Genomic DNA, 21,201 nt, shown 5'->3' with positions numbered 1-21,201 from the left:
ACTTGCATGAGTTGTGTGAACATCAAGTCTGCCTTCAGTTACATTATTTATGTGGTAGTGCTGTTTAAGTGCAGATTGATTCTAACAGTCTGCTCTGCATCACCTGGTACTGTCCTGAAATTAATGGAGACAAATGGATGCCTGGAAAGGCTGACAAAATACACCGAACTTTAAGGAAAGGAGAGTCCGATCAGAGAGAGCGCACCACGCTGCCTTTTTTGGTGAAGCTGTTTTGTTTTGTTTTGTTTTGTTTTGTTTTGTTTTGTTTTGTTTTGTTTTGTTTTGTTTTGTTTTGTCTTGTTTTGTTTTGTTTTGTTTTGTGCAGTCTGTTTTTTTATTGTTGTTAGGCCTGGGGTGTATCAAGGTATCACACTATCCAGGGTATTTAGTAATCCTGAAACATAGAAGTTGCAACTGTTTTTTGACGGAAAATAAATTAATAGGGAACGTAGCCAACAGAAGAATTATTTGGAGGTAGACAATAAACAATTGCTTGGTCATTTCTGACTTCTAGCCTGGGTCTCCTAGCTAATTGATTCACATATGTAATCATTAAAATCTTGCCACATATATCTTTATTTTGTGATTTCTTCTTCCAACTACAAAAGCAGTCTATTAGCCACATGACACATCTGTAAATATCACCGTTCAGCCAAATCACGTGCTGGTATCCATGGCAACAAGTGTCATTGAGTCCTTTAGCATGAATCCATGGAATAAGGGCGCGTATTTCCTATATATTCATTATTCAAACTATTTGAACCCACCAAGTCTTGTCTACGAAGGCTAATTACATATCAGACACAAACCATTGTAATCTAGACAGTGTCAAATATGCTGTAATGAATTCTGTCACCACTTTTGTTTTTTCAAATAAATAGAAATAAAAATTAAATATCATATACCATTTACCCCGGTGGAATGTCAGAAAAGTATGGGAAAAACCGCCCAAGCCTAGTTGCTTGGCAACTACCAAATCAGCTGTTCTTGTGATTTTGCCCTAATTTGTCTGACTGATACTAACAAACAGCCTGTAAATCCACCAATAAAGATATTTTATACGGTTTCCTTTCTCTACCTTTCCTCCAGGTGACATTCACCAAGCGTAAGTTTGGTCTGATGAAGAAGGCGTACGAGCTGAGCGTGCTGTGCGACTGTGAGATCGCCCTCATCATCTTCAACAGCACCAACAAGCTGTTTCAGTACGCCAGCACCGACATGGACAAAGTTCTGCTCAAATACACCGAATACAACGAGCCGCACGAGAGCAGGACCAACTCGGACATCGTGGACGTGAGTAACAGATATGCACACACACACACACACACACACACACACACACACACACACAGGCATTAGAGCTGAAACCATCAGTCGATGAGTCAATCAACAATAAAATGATTGGTAACAAATCTCAAAATGAAGTCATTTTTAAGCAGAATGCCTAAAAATGTTCCAGTTTCTTAAATGCAAATATTTGCTGGTTTTCTGGTTTCTTCTATGATCATAAAGTGAATATTTTTAGATTTTTGACTGTTGGTCGGATAAAACGAGACATTTGAAGACCTCACCTTGAGCTCTGTGAAATTATTGTGGCCATTTATCACATTTTGTCACAAACAAAACAATTAAATATTAGAGCTTTTTTTATTTAATCGATATGTGTCTACTATTAAATTTTGTGGCAAGTATATCAGAATCAATTTTAAATTCTAATTCTATATTTTCAGACATTTAGTGGATTAGATCAACAGGCCAAATCGATTTCTCAGAAAGTGAATCAGCAGATTAATTCATGATGAAAAGGACGGATAATTGCAGCTGAAAAATTCTGTAATGGTCGGAAAACTAGTAATTGTTGTAGTGTTGTTCAGATCCACTTGTAGACCCTGTTTGTGTGTGTGTGTGTGTGTGTGTGTGTGTGTGTGTGTGTGTGTGTGTGTGTGTGTGTGTGTGTGTGTGTGTGTGTGTGTGTGTGTGTTTACAACACAGTGCGTACAAGACTGAACCTTACTCTGCCCTGGCTTATGTAATCGTGTTAGGAGAACACAATAGACAGTGTAAACCTCTGTGGACACAGACACACACAAACTCACACACACACACACACACACACGCACACACACACACACACACACAGTGGATATTGGCTAAGCACATCGTGTCACTGAGGTCCAACTTAAGCAGTTAAAAGTCAAAGGTCAGGCAGGAGTCTGATGCAGTGAGAGGAGGAAGGAGCTGTGACACGTCCTCCTGCACGACTCAACACACCTTGTATTTTGAGTACTGAAGATACTACATCAACTTAATAATGAAAATGTGACATAAAACAATGTTTAAAGGATTTATAATGGCAGCCTGTGGTTCTCTAGGATGTGAGTCAATTTTTACTGGCCCTTGAACAGTTGTTAGTAGTTGTATTTATTAGCAATTTTATTAACCAGATAATTCTTTTGTCACACTATGTCGGTGTTGTACAGTACTTCAGGTCGGGTACCCGGCAGGTGACCAGCTAAAACATTATTTAACATTGTTAAACTATATTTATATATATATTCGTGGGTGCAGGCACGGGTAAAAGATTAAATAATTTCAGACAGTTTGCAGGCAAAAACCATAATATATCACATAAAATACAATAATATGCTTTTCCCTTGTGAAATCAAAGATGAAAATGATTGTGCAGTATTTTTAACATTTATATCCGCTAATACGGTAATATCATGCCTAATCAGCCAGCAGTGAAAGTCTGCGACACAACCTTTGACCCCACATCCTACCAAACAACGGGACATCACTGTTTGATCTGACAGCGATGAAGGCTAGCCCCTGACTAAAATGGGTGGCGTAAAGGCAAAATTAACCAGCGGAGGATACCAAATCATGGACAGACCATCAAAGGTCAAGTTGGACATTTGAGAGGATTTTGGTGCAATTTTGGTGATTTTGCTGCTTGTAAAAAGTGAGGCTCGTCGTCACTATGGAAACACATCGACGGCTGCAGGAGGACAGGCGATGTGCCGGTGGAGAGCACGAGTGAGTGACTGTGTATGTGTGTTGATTCACAGGTTCGGGCCAGGTTGCAGGGCTTATATTAACAGTTTTGGATGGTTGCGGGTTTGACTTGAGCAGGTTTGCAAAGCTGTCCCCGTGCAGGACTCGGCTGCGTACCCAGGTCAAATGAAGAACTGTTGCACTGTTGTGTGCAGTGAACAGCTGCACGTTTGGTGTTAATGTTTTGTTCGAGAACGCCCTCGGAGGAGGGGTTAGCAGCCAAGAGAGATGCTGTTGGTTGGTTATTATTCTCCAGCAACATTTTTTGGAAACCTGACATGCCTTTAACATGCCAGCTAACATGAAAGATGTATTAGTTTTGGGGTGTACTTTGTGCTGTTTGCTGTCCCTGTTCTTTATATTAAAATGTGGCTGCCACAGATGGCAACTGAAAGCCAAGAATTTGTTGCCAGTTTCTCAAAATGGTATTGGCAACCCTTACAGTTGAACTTTTTTCACCATTTCAAACATTGTTATAGACAAAACAATTAAAAATTAATATTAAATGTAAATAATTTCAGATTTTTGTAGATTGCTGACTATTAAAAACACAGTCACAGAGTATACAAGTTATAAACTTGTGAACTTTTTCAAAATAAAAGAAGAAGTTTGCTCAGGGCCTCATGTTGAGTAGAAGAAGGAGAACGGTGTTGTGAACCTGAGTGTGTTGGTTGTGTGCACATGTACACACTGTGTGTGTGGTTGTACCTGATCTTTTCGCTCCACGCGGCCCACCACATGGCCCCTTGGCCGGTCCCGTCAGGACCAGGCTTACACGCTCTGTAATCCTCTGTAATCTACCACAATCCAGTTTAGCTCGTTACTCTAATCTGTCCAGGCAGCCTCTTCATCTCTGCAGCGTTTACACACACCGTGAAGCAGCTGGCTTATTTACTGCTGCTGCTGCTGCTCACTCTTACCTCTGTATGACATTTCCTCTCTGCTGCTCTCCAGCTTCCTTTTCCTGCCTTTTGTCTCGTCCTTCTGCCTTCACCTGAGTCCAAACTGAGGACAGAGAGTCGGGTGTTCTGCTGCGTTTGATTAATTAGAAAATATACTCCATTACATTCACCAGTTCTCTTTTTCTGAATGAATTTTTATCTCAAGTTGCAATGATTTAGTCAGTTAATCAGGTAGACAATAAATAGAAAATTAGTTGCCAACTATTTTGATTATTGATTAATAACTTCTGTCATTTTTCAGCAGGTTGCAGCTTCTTAAATGTGAGGATTTCCTACTTTTCTTTGTCATTAATGACAGTAAATGAAGAGTCTTTGGGTTTTGGACTGTTGGCCGCACAAAAGAAGACATTTTAAGACGACACTTTGGGAAATTGTGATGAGCATTTTTATAGATGGAATGATTAATAATGAAGATAATCAGCACATTAATCAATAATGAAAATAAACATTAGTTGCAGCCATATTTTATCCAATAATACACACTTCCTCCCAGCCTAAAGACTTCCTACCCTAATCTTGTTTCTGTTCCTGTTGACACAATTTATGACTCTTAAATATTAAGCGGGTTGTAAAATTTCTGCAGAGTTTTCTAAATAAAACCAGAGTGACGTCATGATGGAACTCTGCAGATTGTTTATTAATTGATCTGTTAACAGGGTTCATACTGGTGCTGGAAACCATCAAAAACACTTTTAATTTCAACATGATGTTTTCAAGTTTTGAAAAGGGCTTGGATTTTGGGAAAAGTGCTTGAGACTACGGTTACAAATTTTGTGCATTTTTCTTAACCATATTTGAAACACTAACAATCAATTAATTGATGAATTGTTTATAAGACACAAAATGCGAAATTTTTCTCATTTTCATTTCATTTTCTTGTTTTTTTCCTTTTGTTTAGAAATATGTAATTTATCACATCTGCAAGGTGCTGGAAAAGCTTGAAATGCACCTTTGAAATTCTTGAAAAGTGCTTAAATTTAACTTTGCAAAAGGTGTAGGAACCCTGTGTCAATTCTTTATCAATAGAAAATAGTGAAAAATGCCTGTTTTATCTCACCAGAACCAACCAACCAACTGTCCAAAACTCAAATATATTAAGTTTACTCACATATGTGACAAAGTACTCACATTTAAAAAGTTGGAACCAGAGAAGAAGTTTGACATTTGTGCTTGAAAAATGAAAGAAATGATTAATCAGTTATCAATACAGCTGCAGTCTGTTGGTATGTTGGCTTATGACACTTTTAAAGAGTTAAGTGTTACTCATGTTCCACCAACAGATAAAACTGTCCACCAACATTATGACAAACTGCGGCTGTTATAAACAGCATGTTACTCCTGTTTCACCGTGTCGACTGTCATGTACAGGTCGTGAACGGCTGTTGTGTCATATGTTAATTCTTAGTGATATGTCACATGTTCCTGCTGTTCCACTGGGATATGACTCATTCAATCAGTCATTCTTACTTCACTGATGTATGTTGCTGCTGTGTGACACACAAAAACATACCATTTATGTTCCACTAAAAGGTACCACCAGTCAGGGCTGCAGCGGAGTCATTTCCATCATATGTGGTTTGGAGTCCGGCTGCAAAATTGATCCCAATATTATCAAAATCGCAATGTGGCCAAGTGCAATATCTGAATTGCAGAACCAGAACCAGCAGAATTTCTTACAACTTCACATCTGAAGTTAGCTAATATTAGCAAAATGTAAACTAAATAGCCAGCTAATGATTGATGTAGACAAGCTAGCCAGTTAGCTAGCATTTTGCTAACATTAGCTAAGTTAAGATGTAACTATATATGTGTGTTTCATCCCCCAGCAGCCTCTTTAAGCATCGTCAGAATTTGGTTGTTTTTTCAACATAGACAAGCTGAGCATGCAGCATATCCAAGAACAGGAAAAGGAAGCTTGCTCAACTCTTATTGGAGCAAAGAGCGAAAAGGGGTGGGGCTTGAAAGGTCCTCCAGTTGTGGACTTGGGCTTCTGCAGGTGTAGCTTACATGATCTGTTCATAAAGTTATTGTGTTCATCGACTCTGTCACTCACCTGTCCGGCCCACTGGGAATCTTCCTGTTTCTACAGATTAGCCACTGCAGGCCTGGACACAGTGTAAAACCAAGAGCTACTCATACGAAGGCAAAATGGCTGCAGACATCTGGAGAATAAAGCAAACACTGTTCAAGAAACGTTATGCTCTTTATTTAGTTTTATTGGACTCCCTAGGACTCAGACTAGTATTGTTCATTCACGTGGTTCCACAGTGGTTCCTGTGTTTGATACTTGTCCAACACACCACACTTAATCTGGCTGCTGTCTGATTGGATGATGAGAGGGATGGAAGTCTTTGAGAGGCATGTGTAAAGGTAAGACAACAACAACAACAACACATGGCACAACATGGTGCCGAGGCGGCTGTGCCAAGGTCACACTCGCTGAGCCAGAGTGCATAGAACGAGCTCTGCGTGTTTGGACTCGTCTTGGCTGAATACGGACACCCCGGCAGCTCACCTGGAAGAGCATGCAACCTGTTTACAGAAGCTGAGTCCTCGTCTTCTCTTCTCCCTCTCCAACCTCTTCTGTCCAACAAAGGCTAAAAAAAAGCACAAGAAAATATCTTTAAAAACTATCTTTGTTATTATCTTAGCTTGGGATAAACACTGGGGGGGGGGGGGGGTACAGCCAGCCAACTTATTTTAAATGCTGCTGAAATGTGTCACTTTTGGTAACAACTCCCCAAATGCTTCAACTTTTCAGACTGCAAAGGATCACAGTGTCTGCAGCAACAAAATCGTTTACCCAGAGCTGACGTTAGCTGCCACACAGTGTGGCTAACGTTAGCAGTGCTAGCAGCAGCTGTTCTGCTTGCAGGTTAATGTCCGTGTCTGTGCTGAATGTGGTTCCACATCCCTCCAGTCGAGTGGTTACATATTAGTTTATTCTGTCACAGCCTGCACTGAAGCTTATTTTCATGTTCCAGATCAAAACACTGACAAGCCGTGCTGGTTTTATGAGCTGACCAACTTCACTGATAACAGCATCCGGGGTTGGGTGGGTCATCAGGGCATACATGCTGGGCTAGCCCGGCGGGTCCACAACAGCTTAGAGGCAACTGGCATCGTGCATGAATAAAATAATGTGTTTTTCTGGTGCAGAGGGTGGCGACATTTATTGTATAATTGCACACATCCCTAGTTCTAACGTTAGCCAAGGGTTCAGTTTTTCTGTTTTCTGAGTTTGCTCGACGCTTTCCTCACCAGCTTTGCATTTCACGTTACAAGTGTTGACTGTGTTGAGGTTTGAGAAGTTTAACCACACTTGTGACCACTTTCAGTTCACTCTGACTCATTTTTTCTGCTGTATGACTGAACAAGCTGCTGTTTGCTCTCCAACTTTCTCTTTTTCTCTATTTTTCTCTGATCCTTGGTCACCGAGATTCGCTCCCAGGTATCGAAATTTGGCACAGATTGATTTAACGTTAACTGGTACTCTGTAACATCGACAAGATTCGGTCGGTACCCAATCCAGGAGAAGTGTAAATTCAGACGATGGAACAAAGAAATGTTTGATATTTTTGCTTTAAAGTGACTTAAAAGATTAATCAGTTATAAAACTTTTAAATAGCTGCCGCTTACTTTTCTGTCAGATGACTTAATCGATTAATAAATCAAGTTTTTATTCAGTTGCGGCAGAGCTGGATGGGTGTTGGAGTGTGAGGCCTGTATGATAGTGAGGCCACAGAGCTGTGAAAAGGCTCTGCACCAATGAAATATCTGCCAGACAGGAATTTAGTAGAAGAGAGCCTCCTTTGTTTTGGTCATCTTTTTTTCCCCCTCATGTGGCGGGTTGGCATGTTGCCTTCGTGTGTGTGTGTGTGTGTGTGTGTGTGTACAGGCTACATGCTAGATAACTATCAGCTTATTGTATTGTGTTCATTTAGCCTGGGAACCTTGATGCTATTTATAAATCTGAGGAGTTCTGCATTCCTCACTTTTACTCTGTTAACCTTATTTTGCTTTGGCCTGCTCCTTCTGTGTGAGTGTGTGTGTGTGTGTGTGTGTGTGTGTGTGTGTGTGTGTGTGTGTGTGTGTGTGTGTGTGTGTGTGTGTGTGTGTGTGTGTGTGTGTGTGTGTGTGTGTGCGCTGTTTCAGATTAGAAACAGATGAACTTTTCAATAAAGTCGTGCACACACACTTGCTCACACACACACACACACACACACACACACACACACACACTGAGGCTCACATATGCTCACAGAGTAAGTCCAGTTCCTTTGTGTTGGCCGCGATCCCTCCCAGCTAAATGGCTGGAAACCGGTAGTGGTCTAAAAATAGCCCAGTACACAGCTAAGAATAGCCGTGACGGGGCTGTGAGTGTGTGTGACTGTGGTTTGCCTGTGGATGAGTGTGTGTGTGTGTGTGTGTGTGTGTGTACAAGGAGCTGTGTGAGCCACTGAAGGAAAATAAAGAGGAGGAAGAGAAGCAACTTAAGGCTGAGTAACCAGGTCTTAGTTCCCCACAACCACCACCTCCTCCTCCTCATCATCATCTTTTTCTTCTTCTTCTTCTTCTTCTTCTTCTTCTTCTTCTTCTTCTTCTTCCTTTTTTCTCCTCCGACCGGCCCAGTTTAAATCTCGTCACAGTGGAGGAGTGGATGTATTTTAAAGCAACACTTTTAATACACGTTATTTTAAAAAAAGGACTGTTTCGTGTTCATATACAGGATCAAAAATGTTCATGTTCATGTCACAAAAACACATCGCTGGGTCACATACATGATAATAAAACAGTTGAAGTAAATGATTTACTTGTACACACAATAAAAGGACTGCATTACAGTAAAAAGTTAAGACTATCATGTATTATTGCAGTTCAGAGTGTGGACCAAGGGGGTGCTGTCAGTGCCAATGTAAATTTAATATAAAATTCTTTATTATTTGTTTATAATTTGCCTTGCTAGCGGCTCTGTGAGGCACGAGGAAGCTAAATGTTAATATCAGCAAAGTTAACATGCTGGGAGTTCCCCCCCCCCCCGTCTGCTGATGTCCCCCTGTGGTCATCCTTTTTTTGTATGTTGTCATCCCTGCTTCTGATCAGACTGAACAAATTAAATGTGTTTCCTGTGGCTGCCGGTAGACGGAGCAGTCGATAAGCCTTGCTTGCTATTATAAAAAGACGTCCTCCAAAGTGGACCGAGTCACGAGTTGGTCAAACTTGGTGGTGATTATTCATTGGAATGACTTCATACATCCTGTTTCACAGTTTGTCACTGTCATTGTCGAGTTATCTGTACAAACCAGCGCTTCTCAAACTTTTAAGAGAAAATGTTGAGCTCACCACCAAACTGTTTTATGCCATTTGGTGGTAGCAGGTGCTGTTGAGACTTCACTGGCGCTTCCTGAGTCGCCACCAGCACTCGGTTCACTGTCGTCCACTTTATTTTCAGCCTGGCAGCTCAAAAACATTCCCCTCCTGATCTGTACTTCTCCACCTAATATTTCCCTTCTGGAGCCACGATTGCAGCGTTTTTGAAGCATTTATTTTCAGACTCTTTATTTTATCTCTGCTTTTTTTGTTCAGCTTGTAACTGTGGTAACCATGGTAAACATGCATGAGCTACTTGCATCAAAACTTATGTACATTTACATTCAGTTATCTCAGATTTCAACCTAAAGTTTGCTGCATTTTGATAGTGTAATGTATTTTTGAAATAATTTATTTAATTTTAAGAAAATATTTCTGACATTCCTCCACGTACCACTAGAAGGAACTCGGGGTCTAGGGTATAAACATTAATGATTAGCTTAGCATTGCTAGCTATTAATGTTGTCAGAAGTCAAAACTTCAATACTTTTCAGCACCACTGTTTAAAACAATTTAAAAGCCGAGGACTTTTTTTCTTTTTGTCATGGTATCAAAAAACTATCAGGTATCGATTTTTTTTGTAGTGTTGTATCAAAGTTTCACCAAGCATCCGTCCTCCACACGCCTGCAGGACCCAGCAGCACATTATGTTAACTTGCTCAGATTTTGTTGATTAGGTTCTCTTTCCTTGGTCTTTCTGGCTCTGTTTTTGCCTACAGAGGTATTTATACTTTACTTGAGTATTTCCATTTTTATGCCACTTTCTTCTTCTGCTCCGCTGCGTCTCAGAGGCAAATATTGTACTTTTTACTCCACTACATTTGTCTGACAGCTTTAGTTACTTTTTAGTTTTCAGATTACAGTTTTTCTTCCCCTTTATGTCCTTTTATTCCCCTGTATGTGAAAACCGTGTATATCCAGATGTGTTGATGTTGAATGTTTGTGTTAAACTGAAGGATGAAGTGTTCCTTCATGTGTTCAGAAAATTCTCCTCCTTCAGCTAAAACAAACCCTCTTTGATCAGCTGGAAAATGCATCGTCACAAAGCTGAAAACGGGCTGTTTTTTTTTTAGAGACTTTTTAGAGATTCAGGGATCTCACAGGACAGCCACACTTCAAACATATGATGAGCTTAAAGACCATGATGATTTGCTGTAGATTAAACAAGCTAACAGTATATGAAATAGTTAAAATGAGCTCAACCTGAAACATCTGCAGCAGTGAAATGCAATATACACATTAATACAGGAGTAAAAACATCAGATATAGTATAAAACTAGAGAGGGAATATTGTACTGCACTGTGAGTACTTGAAGTACACTGTACACATGTATTGGTAGCATCATCTGAAGTGGTGGAGGAGGAGACCACCCACAAAAAAAGAGTCCAGTGGAAGGAGCTCAAACTGAAAAAAGAAAAAACCAAATCGATGGGAAAGAAAAGCAGTGAGGGTGGAGGTGTGGATGGATTGGGGGGGTGGGGGGGGGGGGGGGGGGTATATGATATTATGGCATCCTCCCTCCCTCCTCAGCTGTCTCAAGTACCTCCAGGAAGCTGCTCAAACCACCTGCCACCACACACACACACCCCGACACACACATTCCTGCCTGGTCAGTGGTAGAAGGCAACCCAGAGTGTTTACTCAGATACATTTTTAAGTATTTTGCTTTCATATTTCCATTTTATTCTGCTTTTCCCGCCACATTTCTTTTTACTCCTGAGCAATTAAAGGAAAAATCTGTCTATCTGCTGACCAATTTTATGTTTGTGAATTAAATGATTTTCTGTCAGCACTGATGCTCAGGTTAAAATCTTTGTAAAACATGAACTAATACAGAGAATGAATTCCATCGAACATGACTTCACCATCCTGGGGAAAAAGGGGTATGGGATGCTGCTGTGAAGTAGCAGTGTCCTGTTTTGGGTTTAATAAATTACGTTATATCAGATTGTGCATAAACTTGCATACTCAATACAATATCAGAATTTTAGGCTGTATCAGAGGCTTAAAAGAAGAAATCTGCTCAGTCTGCCTGTGTGGCAGTAATGCTATTATGACAGGAAACTAACCCTCAGTAATGGACGTTCTGCTCAGTTTTGAACCAAACTATTAACCGAATAATCGAGAAAATATCAACTGATTAATTGACTATGAAAATAATCATTAGTTGCAGTACTAAACCTCACTGTGCGCTATCTGCTCCGCAGCAAACAGACATGGTTAGAACCTAGGTGGTGAAAATAGAGAGCCAGATATTTCCCTCAGGAGGTGGTGGAGACCAAAAACAGAGCCCTTAAATTCATCACTAACATGACAAATTAATGCTCACGTTGCTCCATAACTGCAGGATGTGGAAGTAATCAACTGATTACTAACAAGTTCAACATGTGAACTTCATGAGGCGATGATATATTAATGTTGTATTCACAGCTTGTTTCTGCTGGGAAAAAAAAGAAACATCAGTTATTTCAGGTTTGCAGGAATGATCTAAATACTTCCTCCGGCTCTGTTCCTGGCTGCATCGAGGTTACCCACACCAGCTCCTTTTTATTGAAAAAGGAAAGCGTGGGTGTGTAGTGCTAGAGTGGAGTGTGCGTTGTGTGTGTGTGTGTGAGAGAGAGAGAGAGAGAGAGAGAGAGAGAGGAGGGGAAAGTGGGCTACCGGAGTCTCTGGGTTTATGTTTTAATAGACGAGCCAGATTGACAGATTGTGAGGGAGGGATGGGAGTGACGAGAAACGCTGCACAGGAGCACAGGAGCAAAAAATAGCCTTCTACGGCCATCCCTCCAGCAGCCACGCTAGTATTGGTGGTGGCTGCCTCACCCTCCTCCTCCTCCTCCTCCTTCCTCTTCCCCCAACCTCCCCCCCTCCCTCCTCTCACCCCACACCCTGCCCCTCCCTCTCTGTGAAGCCAAACAGGTGGACATGACTGGGATGAGTGGGATATCTGCACTGGGCCAACCACTGAGCCCCGTGTGTGTGTGTGTGTGTGTGTGTGTGTGTGTGTGTGTGTGTGTGTGTGTGTGTGTGTGTGTGTGTGTGTGGCAATCATTCAGTGACAGACTGGACTAATGGGCTGTGAAGTGCTGAAGCAGGACACTCAGAGCCAAACCACATACTGTACAACACAGACACACACACATTTGTGGAAGAAGTATTGAACAAGTACTAAACCCTTTATGTGAAAAAGTAAAAAGTAGAATACTTCCTTCGAAATCGTAGTGGAATAAAAGTATGAAATAGCAGAAAATGGAAAAACCTCAGTAGAAATACCTCAACATGTTACTTAAAAGGTTATTTCAGTATTTTATTTGTTATTTTTTACATATTTGGGGTCAAAATGTTTTGGAATATCCAGATGATAACCTCAGCCGGAAGCTGCAAAAACATGCTGCAACATAAAACTCAAGGACAATCGTGTCCTTCAAAGTGTGTCCACTAAAGTACTTGTTCTTGTGACTGACAGGCTTGGCAAGTGTCTGACGACTTTATAATGAAGACAGAGCTTTTTGTTTGAGAGGAAGATCCTTTTTGTTGAATCAGAAACAGTTGTTATTGTCACGCTCCTCAAAGCCACCAAACTCCATTTAGAAAAAGAACTAATTTCACCTCACAGAACGCAGGACTTGCTGGTCTACCATTACCTTGATGTGTTTGTTTGTTTGTTTGTTTTATTGTGTGAGTTTCTGAATCGACACTAACACATTAAAACACTAAAGTTGCACAATAACACAAACAAACTAACCAATCGAGGCAGCAGTAGACCAGCAACTCCTGTGTTCTACAAGATAAAATTACTGTTTTTCTCAGTGGAGTTTGGTGGGTTCACATACAGCAATATTTGGCTCATAAAATGCCAGTTTCCCATCAAAAGTCTGTCTGACAGCAAGAGAAAGCAGAGAAATAATTGTAAGCACACATTTATACTGATGTCAAAGTGCGTAAAAGGAAAATAGGGCCCAGATTTAAAAATACTTGAATTACCCTTGAAGTAAAATTGTTTGTAACTTGCACTTAACTTTACTTGAGTATTTATATTTTCTTCATACTTTTATTCCACTACTGTTTCACTTTTATCAAGGGCTCGGGTTAAAAAATATGCAGCTTCAGCACTTCCATACTTTAATGTGAAGTTTACACACAGAAAAACCACAGAAAGTCAAAATAATTTTCATGCGTTGGTCACACTTGAAGTCTTGAGGTTGTGCTGTTGTCTTTGAAACTCGACTGAAACGAGTGTGTCATGTCTGATTATTGTTGTGTTCATTATTCACTGCTGTTCGTGGGTGATGACACTGTGAGGTGTCACTGTTGGATATCTGCTCAGATGGCGCCCTCTTGTGGTTGAAATAAACATTACTACTTCTCTGAGTGAGCACATCTCTTCTTCTCTTCTCTTCTCTTCTCTTCTCTTCTCTTCTCTTCTCTTCTCTTCTCTTCTCTTCTCTTCTCTTCTCTTCTCTTCCCTTCTCTTCTCTTCTCTTCTTCTTCTCTTCTTATTTATCCATGTAGGTTATTTTGGTGTGAGTTGCAGAGTTTTAGAGATATCAGCTGTACAGATCTTTGCCTTCATTTACTGTCACATATAAGGAAGAAACGTACAAAATCTTCACCATAATCTTTGTCATTTTTGCCTGAAAAATTACAGCAGCTTTTAATTGATGATCAAAATTGCTGCTGATGAATTTTCTTTTGACTGACTAATGGAAGAATCGACTAATAGTTTCAGCTCTAAAGTCTTTTAATACATTTTGGACCATATAAATTACAGATATATGTGCATTTATGATCGAAAATGAGTATTTGATTTGATGTTTTACCTGCCCAACACGTCTTGTTTGTTTTCCTCAGACGCTGCGTAAGAAAGGTTTAAACGGCTGCGACAGCCCCGACATCGAGGCCGACGACTCTGCCGGCCAGAGCCCCGAATCTGACGACAAATACCGCAAAATCAATGAGGACATCGACCTGATGATCAACAGACAGAGAATCTGTGTAAGTTCACGTTATAGTTTCTTTCTCCTGCGGTCGGTCTCATGTGTTCTCATCTGTGATATTAACCAGCTGTGTTCTCTTGTTCTCCAGCAGAGTCTGCCTCCCTCCAACTACGACATGGGAGTGTCCATCCCCGGCAGCAACGCCGGCGGTCTGCTCTACTCTCACCCTGGAATCAACTGCGGCCTCAGTAACCACAACCTGCTGCCCATGTCACACACACACCTGCAGAGGAACAGCATGTCTCCTCAGAGGCCGTCCAGCACTGGAAACGCAGGTATGTATGAAGTATACAAGAACATAAACTGTATAATCCCAACCTTTATTCTCTGCTCTCTGACCGTGTGTGTGTGTGTTTCTGTGTGTTTCTGTGTGTCTGCAGGTCTGATGGGTTCAGAGCTGTCCAACACCGTGGTCTCCACTGTGGGTACGACTGCTTTATTTCTATTCTTGCAGCCAATCAGAAGGCTTGTGGGAGGAAGTCAAAAAAACTTTTGACGCCCATTATCCAATCAAGTTTTTAATCTGTGGTAGTGTTCAGCACCCTCTGTCCTTTAGTCCCTGTAAAAAGTCAGGGAAACTTCCCACAAAAAACTTTTTAAAAGGGAAAAAATGGAAGGAGGAGCCACAGAGGACGGATCCTCTGTCCAAGATGGACAGACGTGCAAGTTTCTGATACAGAGGAAGATGCTGAACAGGTTCAGGTGTCGCCTGCTGGATCTGAGCCACATGAATGCTACCTACAAAAAACTGATAAGAAATATGAAATATAAATATGTATATGAGGGGAGATTATTGACACCAGTTCAGGAGGTCTGAGTCATACGACCTGGTGGGAGCAGAAAGCAGAGAATTGTTGTGCTTGTGAATTTTTTTTTTTTTTAATTAACTGTGAACTGAACTGATTAACACGAGAAAACAAAAAGTTGTTTTGTGTTATAAAGTTTATTAGAGATCAGCTGTGCACTGCCAGCATAGATAGACGGAGTCTCGACAACTTTAACAACTGATTTAAGCTGAAAATGTCAGACTGAAGTACAGTCTGACATTTTCAGCTTTTATCTACAAAACTACACATTTTAACATCGACCTGTGTTTGTGTGCAGTAAACGGCAGCTACAGTAACCACTGCACCTCCCCGGGACTGCTGTCTCCAGGAGGAGTCTCCAAGAACATGCAGGAGAAGAGTCCTCCTTCGATGAGCATGAGCCGTAAACCTGACCTCCGCACGCTGATGCCCCCCTCCAACAAGTGCAACAACATGCCCACTATTGTGAGTGCCTTCATCTGTTTCATCATCATCATTTATTTATTTTATCTCATTTTTAACTGCAAAGTCCTTCATCGTGCATGGAGACTCACTGTAGTGTGTGTTTTCATGCTGCCCTGCAGTGTGAGGATTTTGATCTGATGTTGGTGAGTAAAACACACAAGAAGACAACAACAACAACAAACAGCAGAGCGATGCAGTCAGACATGAGCAGTGAATGAGGATCGTTTTAATTTATTTGTTATTGATTAATGAATGAATGAAAAGATAAAGGGCAGTGTTCTTTGTGGTGAAGATGCAAATGCAAAGATCATAAAGTATTAGATGTCAATCAAGAAAACTAAGGCTGATCTTAGGTAGGATTAAAACCAGAGCTGGATCCTTTATTTAAAGGGTAACTTCAGTATTTTTCAACCTGGACTCTATTTTCCCATGTTTTTGTGTGTCCTCAAATCCACCAGAATCTATATATCAGACTGGCAGTACGTCATCCAGACCCCAGTTGCAATATCAGTCAAAATAATCTCAATTAGATGTTTTTTTTCAAAATGGTTCAGCCCCTGCAGCGTCTCCCTCAATACTGGGTCAGTTTCAAAAACAGTTGTTTCCATTAGTCAGACACAACAACATGAGGAAACAGGTTGCAAAATTCCAAAGTTTCCCTTTAAGATTTTAGTTGTTTTAGTAACTAAAGCTGTCAGATAAATGTAGTGAAGTAAAAAGGACAATATTTGCCTCTGAAATGTGGTGCAGTAGAAGCAGATCAAATTAAAATACTTGTAATAAATGTACGTAGTTGTAGAGTGGACCCTCCCTGTCCTGGTTTGTTCTCTGGAGCAGCTGAAACTGTGCAGAGCTGCACAACTGTTGGAATGTGGTGAATGTAAACAGAGCAGAGTGACCCCATACCTCACCGAGGGAACGTCCGTCAGCCAATCACAGCGCAGAAAACCGCAGCCGCACACTGTATCAGTTTAAATCCTGCAGCAGCTGATCTGAGCACAAACAGTCAGTGTTTGTTCCATTTGTCCCCTGCTGGAATGTAACTAAGGACATTTTACTGATAATACTTCATGAATGCAGGGTGTTTATAGTATTTTCACAGTACTTTTACTTGAGTATTGTTGTGTGTGTCTGTGTAAAGTCTGATATTTGTGTCTTTTCTCTGCAGAACCAGAGAATAAATCACTCTCAGAGCGCTCAGACGTTGTCCACTCCGGCCGTGTGCATCGCCACTCAGACTCTTCCTGGACAGGGGATGGGCGGGTATCCGTCCACGCTCTCCTCTTCATATGGAACAGGTGATTACAGCAGAGCCACAGACTGGAGGCTCAGATCACCTGTGGGACCTGATTCACGATGTTTGTGTGTTTGTTTTTCTCTTCAGAGTTCTCCCTCGGCAGCGACCTGTCATCTCTGTCTGGGTTTGGAGGTTCTGGTCTTGGATCAGTAACAAACTGGCAGCAGCAGCAGATTCAGAATCTGCAGCACTCAGCTCTCGGACACATGGGGTGAGCATCTGTCTGTGCGCCGGGTGTCGTCTTTCAGAGCCTGTTCAGATTTCTGTCTCTCTGCAGCTGCACGTCGAATGGACCCAGACACATTTCACAGATCCCTAGATTTTCTAGATCGAGATCCTGTTGGAGGTTCAGAGTCCCGTCGTCTTCACCCTGCTGTGAAAATCTGTGGTGGTGCAACAGTTCTCAAAAGTTTGATTTCCTCAGAGCCAAAAACAGGACGTGCTTGTAGTTGGAGACAACTCAGAGACCAGAAAGATCAGTATCCAGTGAAGTCTCATGCAGGGTGTTGTCCATGATTAATGTCGGCTTGGTTAACTTCCTCCTCTCACCCTCCACTTCAGAATTCACAGACTTTTCTTCTGTTATCGACTCTGATTTACAACAGTAAAGGAAACAGAAGCAACTCTGAGGTTTTAAAGGTCTTTTTCTTTCTTTTGTCTTCCAGGAACATGTGTCAGAACTCCAACCTGAACCTCCCGTCCGCCCATCAGCACCTGCACATCAAGTCCGAGCCCGCCTCCCCTCCCAGAGACCGGGGCGTCGGCATGATCGGCACCGGGCTCGGAGGAGGTGTGACCACGGCCGGATACTCCGCCACCGGCCGGGGTCCCCACGAGTCGGGCCGCTCCCCCGCCGACAGTGCATCCAGCTGCGGGAGCTCGTACGAGGGCAGCGAGGAGCGCGAGGATCACCACGGCAACGACAGCTTCCTCCTGCGACCCCTGTCCAGTCAGGAGGAGCACCACAGCCCGTCAGTGAAACGGATGAGGCTATCAGAGGGATGGGCGACATGATGGGAGGCGGTCTGCAGCCTGAGGGGGCGGGGCGTTAGTAAAGTTACCTTATAGTGTTATTATTATTATTATTATTATTATTATTATTATTATTATTATTATTACTATTATTATCATATTCTTCTTGTACTGAGTGGGTGTGCTATATGTGTAATGGTAACATGTACGTGAGGGAGGCGGAGTCAGACAGTTTCCATGGATACAGTGATGCTCTGCTGTATTTACAACATGTACTGTAGCTGGACTCGTACACTAGAGGAAACAGATATTTATCAAACTCCTAACAGTCGCACTAAATAAGTTCTTCACAGAAAATGAAGAGTCAAAACTTTTATTATCAGCCGACTTCCTTCGACTCACAGCAAAATATGAGTCACATGTATGGAACAGCCAATCAGAGACAAGGATTTGCCCTACTTCTGATGCATTCTTTTACAAAAAAGTTTTATTTTATTCTACAAAAACATGTTATTTAATTTTGCTGCTTCAGTAGCAGTTCACACAGGAAAAAAGCATCAATCTGTTATATTCATAATATTTAAATGGCATTAAATAAATACAGTGGAAACCACTTACAGATCACATGATCACATCTGTTCAGATCAAATTGATCACTATAATAAAAGCATTTCTTTTTGTTTATACTCTGAACACAGACCAGTAGGTGGCGATAAAAGGAGCCCAAACACAGGCACTGTGTGAAGCCTGGATTATACTCCCAAATAGATTCATGCACAGACAGCTGCAGATACAACTTTCTGCAGTCTGTTTAAAGGACGTAAGGATGTAAGCTGCTACACCAACATCTAAAAAGCTAAATTAACCCTGCAGAAACTTCTGCATTGATGACTTTCTTCAGTTTGCAGCGGCAACGTACCGCAAGGCAAAGTATCGTGGGAGTAAAGTTAAAAAAAAAACACTAAAGTTTTAAAAGTGTTTTTCAAGGTTTGCATCTGACTTTTTCAACAACCACATTCATCAGCTGATGGTGTCGCTGAGGATGATGTGTAGCAGCTAAACCCAGTGCCCCCCCGTCACTGTGAGAGGTTTCCACTGTAATAAGAAACGAGCTGAAACGGAAATGAAAAGAAGCAGAAGAACAAATTCTGCTGATGGAAGACGCACAGCCGAGAAATCAGGATGATTTAATGAATGAAAAAGAAACTCTGATGTTTTGTGCAACTTGTCAGAAGCTTCTCAAACATAAATCACTGTTCTTGTGACGTCTGTGAGTCGGAGTCAGAGTGAAGGATTCTTACGTTCGTCTTTCACTGAAGTCCGTTTAGATTGTAGCAGTTTGATAAATGATCTGTGAGACAAACATGTACTGAAGCAGCTGGACAGTCTGCAGTCTGTGTACATGTACTGCTTGTGTTGTGTGTGTGTTCGGGAGGGAGGGGGGGTGAAAATACATAACAGGTATGTTACATGCACATTCATGTATGTGCACACGTATGCAAACTAACAAAAAAGGTCAAAGTGAAGAAGTCTGGTACTCTGAGCGATGAGTGTAGAAGCGTGTGTTTCATGGCGTGCAGAGGCAGCCCACGCCGTGTTGCAGGTTCAACATATTTGCGCACATTTAAACATAAAAGCACATTTAAATATGATTGTATGGAAGGTTTAAGTGCGGCAGATAAAGACGGGCAGAAAGAGAGAGGAAGTCCAGTGAAGAGAAGGAGAGATGAAGCTCCGGTGAGAGAAGAGAGAGAGAAAAGATGACTGAGGAGGTTTTGAGTTTGAACGATCGGAAAGTTATTTTGCAACAGGTTGCATAGAGACGAAGCTTCGGACAATTTTCACTTGATGTGAAGACGCTTTTCAGAGTTAGTGAGTTATTTTCAGAGCTGTGTTAGAAAAAAAATGTGATTTCAGTGAATGCAATCCAGACGCACAAACGGACGGACGTATGTATGGAAGCAAAGAAAGGCCGAAAAGATTTCAATCTGTTACTGAATGACTGAAAAAAAATAACCACAACTGATTACTTTTTACTGTTTATTTATATGTATTTATTTACACTCTAAAAATACAACCATTATAAAAGATGTGACGTACACAAAGATGTTCACGTTCAGGGATGGCTGGCACTGTTTATCAATAATCAGGGAAACTGATAACCAATATTTGTAACCAATAGACATTCGCAGTAAAAATGAAAATCGTGGTGTCAAAATTTAGAAAAGCACTAACAAAACTTTGTTGAAATGCCTTTAAGTTTATGACGGATTAAAATAGAACTTTTCAGGATTATCTTAAAACAAAAAGTGCAGGGAGAACAAAAATGCTTTATAAAGAAAAAAAATAAATAAACAAAAGTAGTCAAACTTATATTTGTAAGCACAGGGAGCTGCCAACAGCGTTTCTTAAAGTTAACTGAAAAGTTTAATAATAAACAAAATATTGCCCCAAGGTTTTAAAAATGAAATGATGCAAAAATAGAAAAAACTTCCTTTAAGCGTGTGTAATTAAAATATAACTTTCCAACATTATGTTAATAATCTTAAAAATGTGAATATTGGATCCAATAATTATCTGACATCCAATTCAGATGAACATATTTAAAAACAAATGAATTAAATATGAATAAAAGCCTGTGTGGGAGAAAGTTAAAACAAAGACGTCAATATAAACTGCATTACAGTAAATTCATTATAAATAATGAGGGATGGAACAAAACCAGAACAAATAAAAAAGAAAACAAAAGAAAATCCAAGACAAGTTTATTTATAAAGTTATTTACAATAATAAGGCAACTTAAAGACAAAAGAAATGCAACACAAAAAATAGATAGAAGTTAAAATAGAATAAAACATAAAATGAGAAAGAATCACAAACATTTTCTTCAGGAAATACAAATATTCTAGTTTACTTTGAATTTAGGTTGTTGATCTGATTTCAAGGTTGTTTTGGTTTTTTTGTTTTGAAAGGATCACAAGTTAAAGTGTCTAATTTTAAACAAAACAAAAATGAAGTTGCTCAAATTTACAGAAGAATAAATATTTTTTATGCGCCTGAGAATAAAATTTATTCTCGATGTTTTGACTTGATTCTCAAAAAGTAAAATAAAACATTTTTTCCTCCTCATATGTATTTTTTCTGACCCCTGACCCCAACATTCAAACGCTAAGATTTAATATGAAATCCAAACTTTAATGTCTGTTTTCTGTTAAGTTGTTTAAAAAAGGAAAAATACAGTTTGATGTTTACAGAATTACAAAATGAGAGGGGACAT

At 40.6% G+C, this 21,201-nt stretch overlaps 1 protein-coding gene across 4 annotated transcripts in view; it reads left to right on the top strand.

The window, feature by feature from the left end:
• mef2ca (myocyte enhancer factor 2ca) overlaps positions 1-18,619 on the top strand; it is a 34,291-nt gene extending 15,672 nt beyond the window's left edge. For 2 of the 4 annotated variants that reach the window (XM_084745892.1, XM_084745893.1), the window contains 7 exons: positions 1,090-1,293; positions 14,239-14,659; positions 14,765-14,809; positions 15,489-15,655; positions 16,824-16,953; positions 17,040-17,163; positions 17,618-18,619. In XM_084745892.1, the coding sequence (XP_084602018.1) occupies positions 1,090-1,293; positions 14,239-14,659; positions 14,765-14,809; positions 15,489-15,655; positions 16,824-16,953; positions 17,040-17,163; positions 17,618-17,966 (1,440 nt within the window). In that variant the 3' untranslated portion in view covers positions 17,967-18,619. The remainder of the gene's footprint in view (positions 1-1,089; positions 1,294-14,238; positions 14,660-14,764; positions 14,810-15,488; positions 15,656-16,823; positions 16,954-17,039; positions 17,164-17,617) is intronic. The other 2 variants (XM_084745895.1, XM_084745894.1) reach the window with 2 other exon arrangements.
• The last annotated feature ends 2,582 nt before the right edge of the window (positions 18,620-21,201 follow it).

Source organism: Lutjanus erythropterus, chromosome 20 (genome assembly GCF_056507025.1).
Source record: "Lutjanus erythropterus isolate fLutEry1 chromosome 20, fLutEry1.hap2, whole genome shotgun sequence".
NCBI classification, from domain to species: domain Eukaryota; kingdom Metazoa; phylum Chordata; class Actinopteri; order Lutjaniformes; family Lutjanidae; genus Lutjanus; species Lutjanus erythropterus.
The sequence above is the reverse complement of the archived record's forward strand: the minus strand, read 5'-3'. Positions and strand labels throughout refer to the sequence as shown.